This window comes from Durotheca rogersii (genome assembly GCF_024521655.1).
Source record: "Durotheca rogersii strain YMJ 92031201 chromosome Unknown GGS23scaffold_20, whole genome shotgun sequence".
Classification (NCBI taxonomy): domain Eukaryota; kingdom Fungi; phylum Ascomycota; class Sordariomycetes; order Xylariales; family Xylariaceae; genus Durotheca; species Durotheca rogersii.
Window position 1 is genome coordinate 487,604 of NW_026251251.1, and position 16,195 is coordinate 503,798.

At 55.4% G+C, this 16,195-nt stretch overlaps 5 protein-coding genes and 1 non-coding gene across 6 annotated transcripts; 2 read left to right on the top strand and 4 right to left on the bottom strand.

Annotated features, from left to right (window-relative positions):
- Positions 1-1,102: 1,102 nt before the first annotated feature.
- Positions 1,103-2,884, bottom strand: GGS23DRAFT_578618 (S-adenosyl-L-methionine-dependent methyltransferase). The gene is made up of 3 exons (XM_051516997.1): positions 2,301-2,884; positions 1,928-2,249; positions 1,103-1,821 (listed from the first exon to the last, which is right to left on the bottom strand). The coding sequence occupies exons 1-3, from the start codon at positions 2,540-2,542 to the stop codon at positions 1,246-1,248; spliced, it is 1,140 nt and encodes a 379-aa protein (XP_051369765.1). The 5' UTR covers positions 2,543-2,884; the 3' UTR covers positions 1,103-1,245.
- Positions 2,885-3,839: 955 nt separating this feature from the next.
- Positions 3,840-3,911, bottom strand: GGS23DRAFT_t66. The gene has a single exon. It is a non-coding gene; the product is annotated as a tRNA-Ala (tRNA).
- Positions 3,912-4,314: 403 nt separating this feature from the next.
- Positions 4,315-5,422, bottom strand: GGS23DRAFT_207078 (uncharacterized protein). The gene has a single exon (XM_051511845.1). The coding sequence runs from the start codon at positions 4,867-4,869 to the stop codon at positions 4,468-4,470; it is 402 nt and encodes a 133-aa protein (XP_051369766.1). The 5' UTR covers positions 4,870-5,422; the 3' UTR covers positions 4,315-4,467.
- Positions 5,423-5,465: 43 nt separating this feature from the next.
- Positions 5,466-6,565, top strand: GGS23DRAFT_207073 (uncharacterized protein). Its single transcript, XM_051511844.1, has one exon. The coding sequence runs from the start codon at positions 5,941-5,943 to the stop codon at positions 6,490-6,492; it is 552 nt and encodes a 183-aa protein (XP_051369767.1). The 5' UTR covers positions 5,466-5,940; the 3' UTR covers positions 6,493-6,565.
- Positions 6,566-9,183: 2,618 nt separating this feature from the next.
- On the top strand, positions 9,184-10,092 carry GGS23DRAFT_613241 (uncharacterized protein; the record flags this gene model as incomplete). The annotated part of the gene is made up of 2 exons (XM_051520556.1): positions 9,184-9,410; positions 9,490-10,092. 2 exons carry the CDS (start codon positions 9,184-9,186, stop codon positions 9,845-9,847), a joined length of 585 nt encoding a protein of 194 aa, XP_051369768.1. The 3' UTR covers positions 9,848-10,092.
- A 483-nt stretch (positions 10,093-10,575) lies between these two features.
- On the bottom strand, positions 10,576-12,962 carry GGS23DRAFT_578629 (serine protease 2). Its single transcript, XM_051516998.1, has 2 exons — positions 12,153-12,962; positions 10,576-12,027 (listed from the first exon to the last, which is right to left on the bottom strand). Exons 1-2 carry the CDS (start codon positions 12,528-12,530, stop codon positions 10,987-10,989), a joined length of 1,419 nt encoding a protein of 472 aa, XP_051369769.1. The 5' UTR covers positions 12,531-12,962; the 3' UTR covers positions 10,576-10,986.
- Positions 12,963-16,195: the final 3,233 nt, after the last annotated feature.

Here is a 16,195-nt window from a genome sequence, read left to right on the forward strand (position 1 = left end):
AGTTGAGAAGACAACGAAGGACAACGGGGGAGCGAAGGACGGAGTCGCCGTCGACTTGTGACCTTAGCTTGAGGTGCAGACTCCCTTGGCCGACTACGAGGGAGCAGCTGGCTGGTGGACGGCGCGTTTTGAGGTGGTTTTGGTGGTGGTTATCCGTAGGGCTGTTCGGCCGGCAACGGGGATTTATTTGGGGGGGTCGAAAGAGCGATTTTCACTATATTACAATCGATCCCACCTTTTTTTTTTTTTTCATTTGAGGGATAAGGAACAGCTTGTTGGGGGTGAGGTCAGCCGCTAAGCTCGTTGCAGCTTAGCGCGGGTACTACGCCCGACCATATCGGAGCTTGGGTGCCTGAGATACGCGACCGGTGGCCGCCGATAAGACACCTGCGCATTATCGCAGTGCCTTCGGGGGCACATGTACCGACCGGACTGTAGCCTTAGGTAGGTTAGGTACCTGAGGTTAAGAGATAGGTAGGTACCTAGGTAGTTAGGTAGGTACCTACCTATGCCTAAGGTAAGCTACCTAAGGTATTGATTTAAACCCCCTTATCATGCCTGACCTCACCTAGGAACCACGTCGGGCGACAGCAAGCCCTGTGGCCTCGGAGGTGCGGCTGGGGATCTCCCTGCGTTGGGGGTTTCCGACGATTCTAGTTCTCCTGAATTAGACATGCTCCTCGCCTGCCCATACACATACATAGGCACTTAAGGCATGCTCGTGATAACATCGTCCGTCTCGTTCCTAGGTACTCGCCAGGTCGCTGTCTGTGAATTGGTCTAGATAGGCTACTTCCCAGCCCATGGGTGCCCCCCAACAGCTAGAAGATATCTAAAACGCGACCTTCACGAATGCAATGTATCACCCAGCCGTTGAGCGGCGGCAGTGGGGGGAAGCCCTAACTATATTCCAACCAGGCTTCCTACCGATTATATATCCAGCCATGCAAGCATCTGGCCTTGGTATAGTAAGCTATGTTTTAGTATGCCGGGTACGGTACAGTAAAGCAAGCACAGTCTGCCAGAACCAGTCCAAAATCCATCCCCTCTCCAGGCCGGACACACACAGAGAGAGAAGAGAGATAATGGAAAGAGAAAGAGTTGCCAAAGCTAGGTGTCAATTAGGTAGGTATATTAAGCAGGCATTAATGTCGAATTTCTATATACTCATTACGGTGCCGTCTTCGCTAAGCACTCTCGTCGCCCTTCTCGCTATCCTCTATCCGCGCCAGCACCGTCGCTGCGTCATTGCGCCGGCTTCTGCCCTACCATCAGGTACATCGGCGTGAACAGGTGCTTCTCCGCCCCGGCAACCAGACAGTCGGCCGCGAGGGCCAGGCTGTCCGCCGTCTTCTTCGTGCCCTTAGGCGCTAGGCCCGCTATCTCCAGGGCCCCTGCAAAGTTGTGTGCTAGCAGCCTACCCCACCACGTCATCCGCACGATGGTAAACGTGTCGAATACCGACTGCATGTACTTCCACTGGCCGCACAGCGGCCAGTACCACGGGATCGGATCGGGGCGATCGGCGAGGTCCTCGTGATGCAGCATCTTGAACCCGGCGACGTTCATCGCCTCGAGGCCCTCCGAGATCTTCACCATGTTGGAGATGCCGTCGCCCTGCTCGATGCCGAGCCGGATCTTGCGGTGCTCGAGGTTGTCGTTGTCGTAGTCGTCCGTCATGAGCCACTCGTACACGCCGAAGACGCCGCCCGGCTTCAGGACGCGGAAGATCTCGCTGTAGACGCCGGCGAGCTTCGGCGCGTGCACCGTGGCCTCGATGGCGTAGACGGCATCGAACGAGTTGTCGGGGAAGTCCATTTGCTGTTGGCAGCCAGGCGGGTTAGCAAACTATGGGCCGGCCCCAGCTACGATACGATAGATTTGCGAGGGGAACGGGGCACTGGGGCCCTGGGGCGATGGGACCCACCATGAAGTCGCCTTTGACGAAGGTCAATTGGCTTGACAGGCCCTCCTTTGCGGCGTAGTGCGTGGCGCGCTGGATCTGGTAGTCGTTGTTGTTCAGACCGGTAACGTGGCAACCGGTGAACTTGGCGATCTCGCGGGCGGGTCCGCCGACACCGCAGCCGACATCCAGCACCCGCATACCCTCCTTGATGCCAATCTGGTGCGCCAGGTAGTGTTCGTGCCGGGAGATGGCTTGGTAGAATGTCTCGCCGATCGAGTAGCGGCAGAAGTGGAAGGACTGGCCCCATCCGTACTCGTACAGGTCGGTAGCCAGGTTGTAGTAACTATTCGTCACATTAGAAAAAGGAAACAAAATGGGCCGGTCTATAACGTACTGCCTCGTCAAGGTAGCGTATTCAGCGGTTCGCTTGGCGCGGTCGGCTTCGGTCTCATCCTCGGCGCCCTTGTTGTCCCAGTGCTTGAAGTACTCGTCGACGGCAGCCTTCTGGGCATCGGCACCCTTGCCGACCATGGCACGGAAGCCGCCCTTGACCTGGGCAGTATCGCCATGCATGGCCTGGTTGAAGGCAGCATCACGCGCTCTGTCCTGCTTCTCCAGCGCGACCTTGGAGGCCATGTCGAAGGGTGGTCGGGAACGGCTGTGCTGTTTGGGTTCGGTAGAGTCAAAGGAGTCGGGGCGGAATCGAGGATTGGGCTTGCGAGACGATGGTGAGAGAGGGGTATCCGTGATAGCAAAGTATAGGTCAGCGAGCAACAAGAGAGGGCTCTGTCCCAAGCAATGGCAATCCTGATCCTGTCGACACGAGGGTGGAAGGGGGAGGTTATCAGCACACGAAGAATAGGGGGGAACGACACGAAGCAGGTGAGAAAGACGGGATGGCCTGTCTACCTATTATACGCAATTATTTTCCCGTCGCTGGCAATCTTATCGGCGACAGCTTTCCAGGGTACAGGTACGCGCAAACCAACCCCCGGCGCGACCCTTTTTTATTTTGCATTTTATTTTATTTTCCATTTTGCAATTTCCGTCTTCGATTGGTCGGAGCTGCCCTTCCCGCTACGCTTCCGACCAATCAGCTGTGCCCAAACTTGCATTAGCACCGCTTAGCGCAGGGGTCGTACCTGCGCCGCTGGCGGGCTACGTGGTACCTGTGTGTACCGTCTAGTGGCATTTCTTCATGCCGCTCCGCACCAGGGGTCTTCCGTGTCAGCTACCACGTACTACGTACCTACGTACCAGCATGTACTCGGTCTGGCGTCGTGAACCCGAATACGAACTCGACAAGCCACAGACTTCCACGGCGACGTGAATTCTCATCTCCTCGCTCTTTGGCCTTGGCAAGGTCTGGTTGTCGCTCTGACAGCGGCCAGGTGGCTCAACTGTGGCTTTACCACCGCCTTTCGCATACCTACTGACCCCTTGGCGATCCGAATACGGCAAACTCGACTTCGTCGGATGCATCGCCTGGCTGTCGACTATATAGTAGTACTGTCTGCGGAGACCGCTCGTCTTCGCGATGTCTAGCGATGTCGTCGGAACATCCTTGAAACCAGCACAAGACAGACCGGTGAACTTTGCTGCTCCGGAGTCCACTCGATGCTGCTTATGCTCTTACCCTCTATCCAGACCCCCATAAGAGGGGGAAAGGCTTACAACTCGGGTACTCACACATGCTACCACACATAGGTATATTCCCAAGACAATCAGAGTGAACGCGCGCATGTATCTATTGATACGGGGCAGTCCAATTTTATATGCTGCCCAAATCACAACCCAGCCAGCACTAGAAATAATCGTGCGGGTGAGAATTATGGTTTATTTTCCTCTTGCCCATACAAGCCGGCAAAAAGGAGGAGGACGCGAAAAAGAGAAAAAGAAACGGTGGTACAGAAGGAATCTAACCTCCAGTTGATGGACTCGCGGGGAATCGAACCCCGGACCACTCCCATGCTAAGGGAGTATTATACCACTAAACCACAAGCCCGCTCAGTCCCAGGTTTGTGCCTGATCTGATTCGTTGAGGCCAAATTTCTTATTTAGACTTATATCCCGGCACGGAGCCGTCGGGAAATACTCGTCGCGAATCAAATTTGGCCGTTCGGGGTTGGCCAACAATGATGCGAGACTGCAAGCGGATAGCTGCTTGTCAAAACGCCGATGCAAACTCAACCCGACGCGTTGGTTCCGCCTCCTTTTTCGGCACCTCGTAACTTGACGATGACGACAAGCGGGTAGCAGCAGGGTTGGGATTTTAAAGAATACTCGAGCCGAGCGCTGCCGATTGCCTCGTTGAGCGACGATGCGGTCGGCAATGCCTTCGTTATAGGTACATGAGTGTCCCTGGCTGGGAGTTAGTACCTAGATAGCTATAGCTACGTGTAATTGCAGTCCGCGTTGAATTTGCATCGCTGGGCCCGCCCATCAAGTTAAGACCTAAGCATGTAGGTGGCTTGTTGAGCTAGTTTCAAGCAAACCCAATCCTGCGCCCCTACTCCACCTTATACCTACTCCGATCCTCCTTCATATCGCACTCTTTCCGTCTATTCATCGTGTTTCCTCGCGCTGGCTCCCGATCCGGCTCCCGTAGCCTCCCCGGCGCCGACCTCCCTTCTGCGCTCCGCGCCGACGGGCAACACTCCCCTCTCGACGCCAAGCCGTTCGTCCTCCTCGCGCATTTTCGCGAAGCCCTTCGCCGCCAGATCGTGGTTGCGTATCGTCTCGCCCACCACCGCCTGTAAACTGCCTGCGACGCCGCGGGCAGCTCCGACAGCATCGCCCCGCAGTTTCTCGGCCGTGCTGGCAGTCGGCGCGGCAGTAGGGTCTGTTGTCGTCGCTACAACACCAGAGGTGGTGACGCGGCTGATGGTGTTCGGGTTCGCAGGGCCGGGGTTGGCGGTCGCGGCATTGGCGGTGGAAGTGGTGGTGCCTTCGTGGGAGGACATGCTCGTTTTATTTAGGCTCGTCTCGTCGGGTTGACGCTCACTATGGTGTGTTCGGGATACTCGAGAGGAATGCGGTCGAAGATGGCTTCGACGAACAACTATCAAGTTTAGCGGCGACGTGCAACACTCGTATCGACCAAGTTACAGTGATCTGAGGTTCGATAGGCTGGTCTCTTAGATAGGTAGTATTTAAGATTCCCTAACAGAAAGGAAACAAGGTGGCGAGAGTCTGGGGATCACGGATGGAGGGAAATCTGTATTTAAACTGTCCTTGTCGATATCTGAATGCCGACGTCATGTGTGTAACTAGCGGAGAGTGACATCATCGTCGCCAGAAGGCGGCGGTCATACAAGGGGCGTGGGCCATCACCTCATGCAATTGCTCTCTCTGTAGGTAGGTATTTAAAATAGACGAGCCTCCACGGCACCCGGGTGATGCATAGGTATTCCGCAACTACCTATAAGTCCTTGTTGAGACTTTGAGTCTCGAGGTCTAAAGGTCCGGTACTCTGTTGCTTGCTTGCGCCATTAGCCTAAGAGTCGGGAATAAGACGACTCTGGGGGAATGCCGACGTCCATATTTACACGTGACACGGGATATGGGAAGCGTCTGTACTAAAGTACCCTACACTAGGTAGTAGCACGTGACTAGAACTCCCTAATCAAGCTCGGGGACAGGCCTCTATCCCTACCTGACACTCACTCATAGCGACCTCTACTCATAGAGCTAGGTAGATCAATCAACTTAGGTATCGCGTTTTGAGCCCATCGTATCTGAGGCCTATTAATGTATAACCGTGCAGCGAAATCGAGGCGATGGAGGTACATCATACTTACACGCAACTGGAGTGGAGATCGCAAGTGCCTTTGTGACATCGAACCCGATTCCGAGTGATAGCGGTGCCGACTAAACTGAAGCCAAAAAGGAAAGGAAAAAAAAAATTTTTTTATCCACTCCATTCGTCTATCTAGGTATGAGTATACGCCCTTGAGGCATACTGAGGGCTCTCAATTACACCCACAACACCGCAACAAATCCGGACAGATTTGTGCGATTCATCATAGCCGTCCATGGGCCCCAAGGTTAAACTAGCGCTCACGCCGCTATCGTCGCTGGTCGTGAATCGTTATTTCATCCCCGCGCATAATCTCTTCCCCAACACCAGCATCCAGAACAAGCCTCTCCTACACTACCGACATGTATTCCCCCGCGACACCTCCTCCTCGAAGATGGAGTCGCACCTCAAGGCGATCCGCGCCGTCTTTCCTAAATCGCGCTGGACTATGCTCCCCCGCACATTCTTCCACGCCACCAGCCACAAAGTCCTGTGCGTCTCCAACGGGAGGGCCCGCCTCCTCTTCGGTGGCGACGACAACCCAGGGGGGGTCAAGGTGACCGCCGTCAAGGGCGACGTCCTCATAGTGCCCGCCGGTGTCGCCCAGCGGATGGACAAGGACCTCGATGCTGGATTCCTGATGGTGATAGCTTTCTCTCGAGGCTACAAGGACGAGAAGTGCTACGGCGTCGAGGGCGAGGAGGAAAAGGTGCGGGGCATCGAAAACGTGCCGTGGTTCAAGAAAGATCCCATTTACGGAGCGGAAGGCCCTGCGCTTGAGGTCTGACCGCTGACTAGTCATATGTAATGTCTTTCCGGCACAAAGAAACGCTACGTCAGAGTCGGTCAGTTGATGGGAGAGGGGTTGTGACACGTCTCAGGGCAACGCTTCGCTGGCCCTTTAACGGAGAGGGTAAAAGCTCAGCCATCGACTCAGGAGGTATCTGGCTTACCACCTTGCCTACAAACAAACCAAGGCCGTTGGAGAGCAGCCCCTCGACGGCAGGTTGTTAGCCCGAACCTCATCGACGAAAAATGAGCGAGAAAACTTGCAAATGCGAGTGCCGGAAACTTGGTGTCGGCCTCTGCCAGGACGCGCTCGTCGGCGCCCGCGACCCGCGTCGGGTTCTGTGTGACCTCTGCCATTTCGAGATGGCGAAGATGAAGGGCGTCCGGAAGCGCGAGGCCTGCCGATACCCGCCCAACGTCTCAGCCTGCCTTTCGTCGACGGACTAATAACGACCACATTCGACCACGTCCTCGCGGTGGGTTAGGTATGTCGGCATGCAAGCGGCCGCTACTAGAATCTTCCGAGCCGTCGTCTTAACCACCGACACTGCATAGCTTCTCGCGGGGCCCGGTCAGGACAAGACCGCGCCACCTATCGCAATTAGTGACGATTTATCGAGATCGGAACCGGCTTTGCGTCGAAGAACACTGAGTCGAAGGACACATTTAGGTCAAGGCTGGGGGACCTCGAGAATAGCGGGACTACTGGGAGACCAAAACGACGAGACCCGGTGCCGCAGTTGAACCGTATCCACCGCGCTCATCGCATTCAGTTCCGTGTTATCGAGATATGTTCCTGGTCGAGGATCTCACGGAGACACACCGAGTGACATGCAGTTCCGAATTTCGGCAGCATGAAACCACCACATATGACCGAATCGGGAGGTGTCTGTGTTTGACCCGATGAGGGAAGCAATAGAAATCGATCATGGCTCAAGATTCTAATCTCGATAACGTGAGGATGCCAGTACAGCTAAGAGAAAGGGGGCAACGCGTATGGCGACAAGGGCTAAAATACTGTGTCGTGCTGCTCGCTGGGTACGTAAGTGCATAAGCTACATAGAGACGAATGAGAAGCTCAGTGACCTATCAAGAGTTTGAGGGCCATTTATTCGGCGTGAATACGACAGGCATCCCCATTACCAAATGCCGCCCATGGGGTGGTAACTATTGTCTTTCTGCTTCCCGCGGCTCATTCCCCTATCCATCAATAAGTTGAGCTCGACGAGTCAGATGAAGGCTTAACCAAAGGACTGAAACTAAGAAGAGAGGAAAGGGATTGATAGGTCGGTATAGGGCGGAAACGGACGAATGTCTGCTGCGCAGAAACAGTCGGTAGTTCGGCCAGCAGCAGCCTATCCCGTCCCATCGACGGCAATCGTTCTCATATTCTTTAGGGTTATTCATTTCATCTATCCACTTACAGGGGCTTGGTACAGCCGTGTTCGAGCATGGAGGAGCAAGGTGTTCGAGAGAAGCATTAAAGAGAGTCCGCGTCACTCCACCTCCAACGAACCACTTACTTTCACTTGGACTGCTGCCCCACGCGGCGAGCCTCTACCAACATCGAATCCTTTCCGAAAATAAAGGGTTTTCGGTCCCATTTGTCCCTTACTCCCCGCACTCAGCGGGGGACACCACGGTTGGCAGCGCGGCGCATGTTACCTCGCGTACGGATGCTACGCCGTTGTTGCGCGACGGCCCGAGAACGGCGACTATCTGCCGATCCGACGACGCATCCTCCAGCTCGTCGTACTCGCCGTACGCGCACACAGCACACGCACGTCCACGCCCAGCTGCATATGACCGCTGCATATGTACACGATCCAGATCCCCCCCCCCTCCCCCCTCCTCCCGGGCCCGCTAGGCCCGGCACGCGGAAGGCTGCGGCTCCCTCCGTCTTGTGTGCTTTTCTGCGCCAGAGAGTTTCGAGAGAGGTAGAGAGCGGAGAGGGGGAGGGAGAAGAGGAGAAGGGGAGTGGGGAGTCCAGTGTTGTGCGAAAGGTGATGGCGGCCGTTGGGACGAGTCGAGCAGTTGCTACAATAAGCAAACCTGTAGATACCTATATTGCCGGTTCGGAAGGCCGGATAGGATGGGTGATAGTATGTAAGAGGGTGGGATGGCCAATGTTTTGCTGCTGTTAGCGGCAGAGCATCTTTCTTCTTGCCCCCATCCGTTGCGTTATTGGAGGCTGACTGGGAGACGTTGGTGCTCTCTCGTCATCTCCCTAGCTCCCTAACCTTTCGGCGTTTCCTGCGAGTAGCGGACGAGGTCGGTGCCCGGGGTGCGGATGTATTCATTGCTCGAAACACCGTCTGCTTTGCACTCTTAACAGCCGGTAACTCTGAGCTGGGGGGCCAAACCCCTGAGACCTCGCGCCGGCGTATAGTTAACTACACAGGCGCAATCTGCAAACTGTCTGTCACGATCTCCACCATCTGTCGATGCGTAGGTTACCGATTCTACTTCGGTGGGTAGGTGGAGGTATATAGTGCATGTGCGCACAAGTCATGAAACTGGCTACATGGCGCCGTACGGCTGGCCAAGCAAATGGCGAGACAGTCTCAAGAAGTTGGTTCGGTTGCCTACATGCGGTATGCTGTCCCGGCCTAACTTCCTAGGAGTGACCTTAGGCAGGTAGGTGGGTACAACGACGGGAAACACTCGAATAGCCGCAGTCGATGTCGAGATGCACATCGGGGGAAAACCCGCCTCGGCGTGGCTCCAAGCTGGAGATAACGTTGACGACCTGGACTACTCCAGAGACGATAGGGGCTTGATTCGGGTGGACAAGAAGCCCGCGCCAAAGGCAAGGCTTTCGGCGCCGGTCCCTTCTGCTCAGGCCACAGCTGACATCGTAGAGAGGGACTTTGGGTCCATGTCTATTCTAGAGTCCTCGTGCACTGCTCTCATAATGTGAGAGGGGATCGTGATGTGCGTGTCCCGCGAGGGATAATCTGCGGGGGGCTAACTAGCTTGCTGCGTTTCGACGCAGAGCCTTCCAAGGTAGGCCGAGCACCCATTATCGTTACAATTCTCGACTGGTAGGAGTCCTCAGTGGCGGTCCGGCCGGTGTAATCTATCCTGCTCCACACAACGACGCCTCGCTCTCCACGGCCTTCCTGAATGCAGGGGGGTGGCCGACACAGGGGCTCCTCTCCTTCATGGTCGGCTTGCCGGCGTCCGTGTTCTCCCTCGTCGGCGCCGACTCGGCTATCGGCGTAAGACGCTTCCGGGCTAAACACCGAGAATCCTCTCCACGCGCCCCTGGCACCATGTCTTCGCGTCTTCCTCCCGAATGCTACGATCATCTGCCAGGGAACGAGGAGTTCTTCCAGAGAGTTACTTCCTAAGGACGGGCGAGAAAACCCGCCCCGTGAAGGTCTTAGCTGCGCTAACCACACGGGATTGGATGCTTTCTAGCTTGACCGTCGCACCTCCATCCCCATCTATAATACTATCGGCTTTACCGGGCTAATATTCGTCCTTCTTTCGCTGATCATCCTCGACTCAAGCGTCGCGTTCAACATCGTCGTAAACCTTAGCATCGCCGGCCTGGATTCGTCCTACCTACTCTGTTGTAGTTTGCTTCTCTGGCGGCGACTATAGCCTGGATGTATCAAGCCACTCGACGCGCGAGTCGAATGGGTAGGTCTAGATAACCTAAGCTGGGGACCATAACGGATTCCCGGCGCGTTGGGCGTGGTTAATAACGTGTTCGCTTGCATCTACCTCATCGTCGTATGGGTTTGGGCGTTCCGGCCTCCTACTACATCAGTCACGCCGGAGACTATGAACTTCGGCGTGTTGACATGAGGGGCGACCGCTTTGCTCGTCGTTATTTGGCACTTTTCCGTTAAGAAGAGGGAGTACGTCGGTCCCATCGTGGCGATAACGCATGATGGCGACGATAGGGCCGTGGAGGGTTAGTAATTTATGTCGCGGTACTGCGACTCTGGCGGCAACGCCTGGCCGGAGGATATACGTGTAGGGGGGGGATTTCAACCTGGATTAAGGGGCAGTCGCTGAGCTCTAACTCTAGGCGCTAGGACAGTCTCCTGTATGCCGTCAGGTACTATACGTTCGTCCACGGCTCTCGTCGGCCATGCGTGGCTTGGTAGACTTAAACTAGGCCAGATAAATCCAACGTCTTAATTAATGTCCTGGGCATTAGCGAGTTGTTGTTTAATTCATGGCGGTCCTGAAATTACTAATTGTTAGGTACATAAGGGAAAAACATCATCTCGCCCACATCGTCTATGGGGTAACAATAACCGCTGCCTCGATAGTAATTGCTTCCGCCATATCCTCGACCGCGTCCATAACCATGATCCTGCTTGAAACTCTCTACCATATCTATATGCATCGTAGCCATGGCCATGGTGAGGTCTGTGGTAATCTCCCCCGGCCCAGTAAGCGGGTTCTCCAGCCTAGTAATCACATCCTCCAGAAACCTGAACTCCTAAGCTCTCATAAGCCTACCCAGTCTGTCTCACAATCCCATCGACTTGTCAGCCAGAGTGTCCACAACGTAGCCACCCTGCTCGACGATTTGGGAGTAGTTGGAGTAGCCACCACCGTTCCAAGCGAGCAAGTTGGGAGTATCCTTGGGGATATCGGAGAGAGCGTCCTTGGTAGCAATGGTAATGATGTTGGACTTGAGCTTCTCCGGGGTGATCTCGGCGAGTCCGTACTCGGAGTCTTTGCTGGGCTGGAGGGACAGGAAATAGGCAGTGAGACCGCAGATGTGGGGCGAGGCCATAGAGGTTCCGGAGATGGTGTTCACGGCAGTGTTGCTTCCAATCCAGGTGGACTGGATGCTGAGGCCGGGGCCGAAGATGTCGACACACTTGCCCCAGTTGGAGAAGTAGGCGCGGCTGTCATCGAGGGCGCTGGCACCAACGGTGATGGCCTTCTCAGCAGCAGCCGGGGAGTACTTGCACGCGTCGGCATTGTCGTTGCCTGCCGCGACAGCGAAGTGCAGGCCAACGGAAACAGCAGCATTCACAGCCTGGTCCAAGGAAGGAGACTTGCCACCGCCTAGGGACATGTTGGCGGTAGACCCCTTGAAACCCTTGCGCTCACCCTTCTTGGCCTTCGCGACCTGAGACAGGTGCTGCTCTGCAGCCCACTCGACGCCCTTCATGACATCCGACATCGAACCGGATCCATTAGATCGGAGGACCTTGACGGCGTGAACGCTAGCCTTCTTGGCAACACCGTACTTCTTGCCGGCGATTGTGCCCGAGCAATGTGTACCGTGGCCGTTGCCGTCGACATCCTCGTCCCCAGTGGGGATGGTCTTGCCCCAGCTCGCACGTCCTTCAAAGTCGACGTGGTTAACATTGCAGCCAGTATCAATGACGTATACGTCAACACCCTCGCCACCTTCGGCGGCATAAAGGTATTTGTTATATGTGCCGAACGAGAGTTGCTTGCGGTGGGAAATACGAGCCAATCCCCACGGCGCGTTCTTCTCGAGATCTGGCTCTTCGAGAGCGTGGACAATGGAGTCCTTCTCAACGAATTCAACCTGGGAATCCGAATTGCATTAGCATCATCGTTGCCACGTGACTCATACATGCGCTGCCGTGCATAGCCGCGTCGTACAGCAGATAAGAGAATTGCAAACAGCGATGAGATATCACGGGTACTTACATCAGGATGCCTCCGGACCTCCTCGATAACCGAGTCATCGAAGTGGCCGGCGTACCCGAAGAACTCGGTGCCAATCTTCAGGGTGTGCTTCAGGCCACCGAACGTCTCAGCGTCGCCGCCGAAAAGCGGCAGCTGGCTACGCTTTCGCAGCTCCAGCCGGTCATCCTCGCTATTGCTATGAATCTTCTGGACCCAAGAATGATGCTTGGAAGCGGAGGCTTCGGTCACATGGCTCTTGAACTTGACGATGTAGGAGTTGGGGACCTCGTCGACGACAGACGCCGAGATGAGAGGCGCCGCCTGGGAATGGAAAGGGTCGTAGTTTAACGAGGGTGCTGCGGCCGCAGCACACACGAAGAGGGCGATGAAGCCTCTCATGTTGGCGGATGGTGATGGGAAAATAGCGAAGGGGTTGGGAGACGGCTTTCGCAGCACTCGGATGGTAAGTCTACCGGCGACTCAGAGGAGATGCAGCAGGAAAAGCTCGAAGAAAAGGAAGGACCGAGAAACCGAATAAATGATGCACCAGGAAGTAGACCACCACAGAGAGGTTGCTCGATGAGATGGTGATGAGAGAGGGAGACGGGATGATCGGAAGATGAAGGAGGGAGAAGGGAAGAAGCGTGTCGAGGAGCGAAAGCGGGCAGAGATGGTTGATAAAGGCCGCGACCAGCAACGGGGGACGGGTGCTAGGTCCTATGCGGGCGGGCTTCCTAGGTAGGTACCTCTTTGCTAGGACAGGTACAGTGCAAGTCGATGGGTCCAGAGGTGCATAGCCGGGAGGTAGGTATTTATGTACATAGATGTTGGAGGGTTCCGCAAAGCTTGGGGCGTGAAGGCGCTAGGGTACGTACCGGGAATTGTATAGTAGGTGCGCACCGCACACTGTGGTGGTGGTTGCCTTCCCCAGCGCAGAGCAGTGCAGGTGACGCACGCAGCCGTCAAGACCAGCCAGAAGGGGCTAAGTGTGGGTGGGCTGACCTCTTGACCAAGCCACAACCGGTTAGCTGCGCTCTTCCTGTGGATTCCCCCCCGGACACGGGCCGTGTCCACCTGTACACAGCTACAGTGCTCGCGACGTACCTGAGGTACCTACTCTACAATCCCAAGGTACCTAACCTATAGTATGGGAGGTAGGCACCTCTCCCTCCCAACCTCCCGCCACCCGCCGAGCCATTCCAGTGAGGATTCCTACGAAGTTAGGTACCTACCTCTGAGGCAGTATGTAGCGCATATATGTAGCGCATATATGTAGCGTATATATGTAATACCTTCTCCAACTTGGCTGGCTTGCTGGCCTATTCTCTCCCCCCTTATCTTGCTCCTAGGATGATCACCTACCTAGCCTTAGGTACCTCTTACACCTACCGGAAACCGTAAGTCGGTACCTAGGCAAAGTGACTGATAGCGTTGCAAGGGGCCGGAGTCGGATGATGATCGGCTGCTACGGTTGAAACTGCCACCGCTCCCGCCGAGTACCAGGCAAAGCGTCGCGGTGATCACTCGTTCGGACATTATTCCTAAGGGAAGTAAATCTGCGGATGGGTAATAATCCTAATCGGTTCCGCGTTCACGCGGGTTATCGACGAGCACCGGAAGAGGCGTAAGCAGATTGGGATGTGTTGCAGCCCCCCCTGCTCTCCCTCCCCCCCCTCTCCCCTGACTGGAACAATTGGCCGACGATAAGGAGGGCACCACATCGACTTACACACCGTATCTTATCCTCCTATCAGCCTAGGCATACCTGCCTGCATACCGGGTATCTGTCTGTACGTATGTACCTGTGTATGTACATACCGTATTCTGGGGCGATGGCCGTTCCATTCCGCAGCTTGACTTGGTTTCCCTCTGGACCCTGAACAGCGTGTGCTGTGGATTTGCCGGCACTGGACCGGGGGCGGTGGACAACTATGAGGCAAGGTAGCCTAGGTACCTACACTCATATGTAGACCTCCCGCCCTACCTGTAAAAGGGGCTTCCGCGTAGGTACCTTAGGTGCCTAGGCACATAGGGAGGTACGGAGTGGCCTACCCGCCATCGCTGGCACGCACTCGCTCATCGAATGTGCGTCATACTCGAGGTAGGAAGCACGAGTTACGGGCTACGCTCCTGAAATAACACCAGGTATGCCCTCGCTATTTCTTGCAAATGCAGCCGTGTCTGTCGTATCCCGTCGCGCTTCGTTTTTGTTTTTGATTGGCGTATATGTTGCTTGATAGGGCATTTGCCGCTGGTGACAGGTTGCGAGAGACGCACCTCAGATAACGATGGAATGACACAATCGAGCCGGGATCAGTCTCCATAGCGTGTATGCGTCTGATACAGGCCAAAACACGGGTCGTGGACGAGGCAATGTGTTGGCCGTAAGCCTATAGGTGTCTCTCTCCCCCGTGTTTCCCGAGTTCGTGGCCACCACCGGGGCATCCAACCAGGCAGCCCTGCATCCCTTGCCCGTCAACCAACTCCCTGCTATCGTGAGCACATATGAGTACGGTATGAATCGGACCTCGACTCTTTCATTTCGTATCTGTCAGCTGCGCACACCTGATTCCAAGCCCAGTCTTGGCGTGGTGGCACGTGCTCTCCTGCCATCTTGCTCTCTCCACAACTCCGACTCAACAAGGGAGATCGTAGAGGCTTGGGAGGAGTTGGGTACCCAGGTACCTACTAGCAGGGCCCTGCTCCATGTTCTGTACGTAACATTTTGGTTGCCTTCACTTCCCTGGATGAGAACGTCGATTCTCCTAGCCAACAAGGTGCCTAACCACGTACCTAAAAAGACGCGTCTTCGCCGCATTGACGTATAGGAGACTGCTCGCCCTGAATACCTCGCCAGCTGCGAGTGATCGATAATGTGTTCTTACCGTCGCGCCTAGCAGGCACTTCAGGTGCCCAACCTATCATCCATAGATCGCCCTATTTCCAACGATCGTCTGCCTATCAAGGGGCCGTTCCCGGGTTGGCAGAAACATCCATCCATCTATCCATCACCCACCTATCTACCTATCCTAGTAGGTCATTCATTCTGTCACCTACCAACTCTCTTACCTGGGATCCTTTTGCATGACCTCCCCTACACACACACAGTACCTACAGTACGCATTGTAGGCCGCGGGTTCCTCCGTCGCATCGCTCATAGTCACTTGACTCGGTAATACTGCATCGTATTTGTCTCGCTCCTCGCTGACACACCACACACATCAATCCCCCGGAATGGAGATTATCAATGCACGGCCATATCTATACTATGCACAGCGACTCAGTCCGCCCCGGCTTTTTCGGATAGGTACACGAAAGATGTGAATCCTAAAGCGAATAGGCGACGTATCTATCCGTCATGTAGGCAGCTGATGACGCCAGGATCCGAAAATAACTGCATCGAGACGACCGCCGGGATGTGACGAACACTAGAACTCGGCGGTGTTGTTCTATCCGGCCCTGCCTCGACGATGAAAGCGGTGAGAGGAGCTCAAACTAACCTTGGCAGCTCTGTGCTGGATGAATGCGCACGTGAAGGCAAGAGACTGGCCGGACCCTGCATAGGGGTAGAAAACCGCCCAATGTTATCGCGTTCGCACATATGTACGCACCGGAGGAAGGCTGGATGTCGACTTGAGATCTTTATTGACGCTAGGATTTGGCCCGGCCGCCGCTTGGAGATTGGGAGGACACGGACAGGTCCTGACGTCTACCGCCTTCGTGCAACCCCATGGTATATTCTCAGAGCAACACCGAGCGCATCTCAACTACCTCTCTTCGAATCCAGATTCTCAAGTTCTCGAGCCACCGCTGCCCCCTACCTATAGTAGATGATACCGCTCGAAAGCCTAGGATTGACGCCATCGCGACGGAGATAGGTACTTGGATGAGGCTGCCCCGATGCCAACTGCTATCAAGGATAAGGCGGTCAAGTCCCTGCGGTAGTTGAGCACGACCTTGGCCTCGAGGTAAGCACCGATGGTGTGGGCCGCAGACGCCGACCCGGCCGGGTCCGTCACGGTGCGGAATCGAATTCCTCCCTCGCGATGGCGCACTCCCTTCCG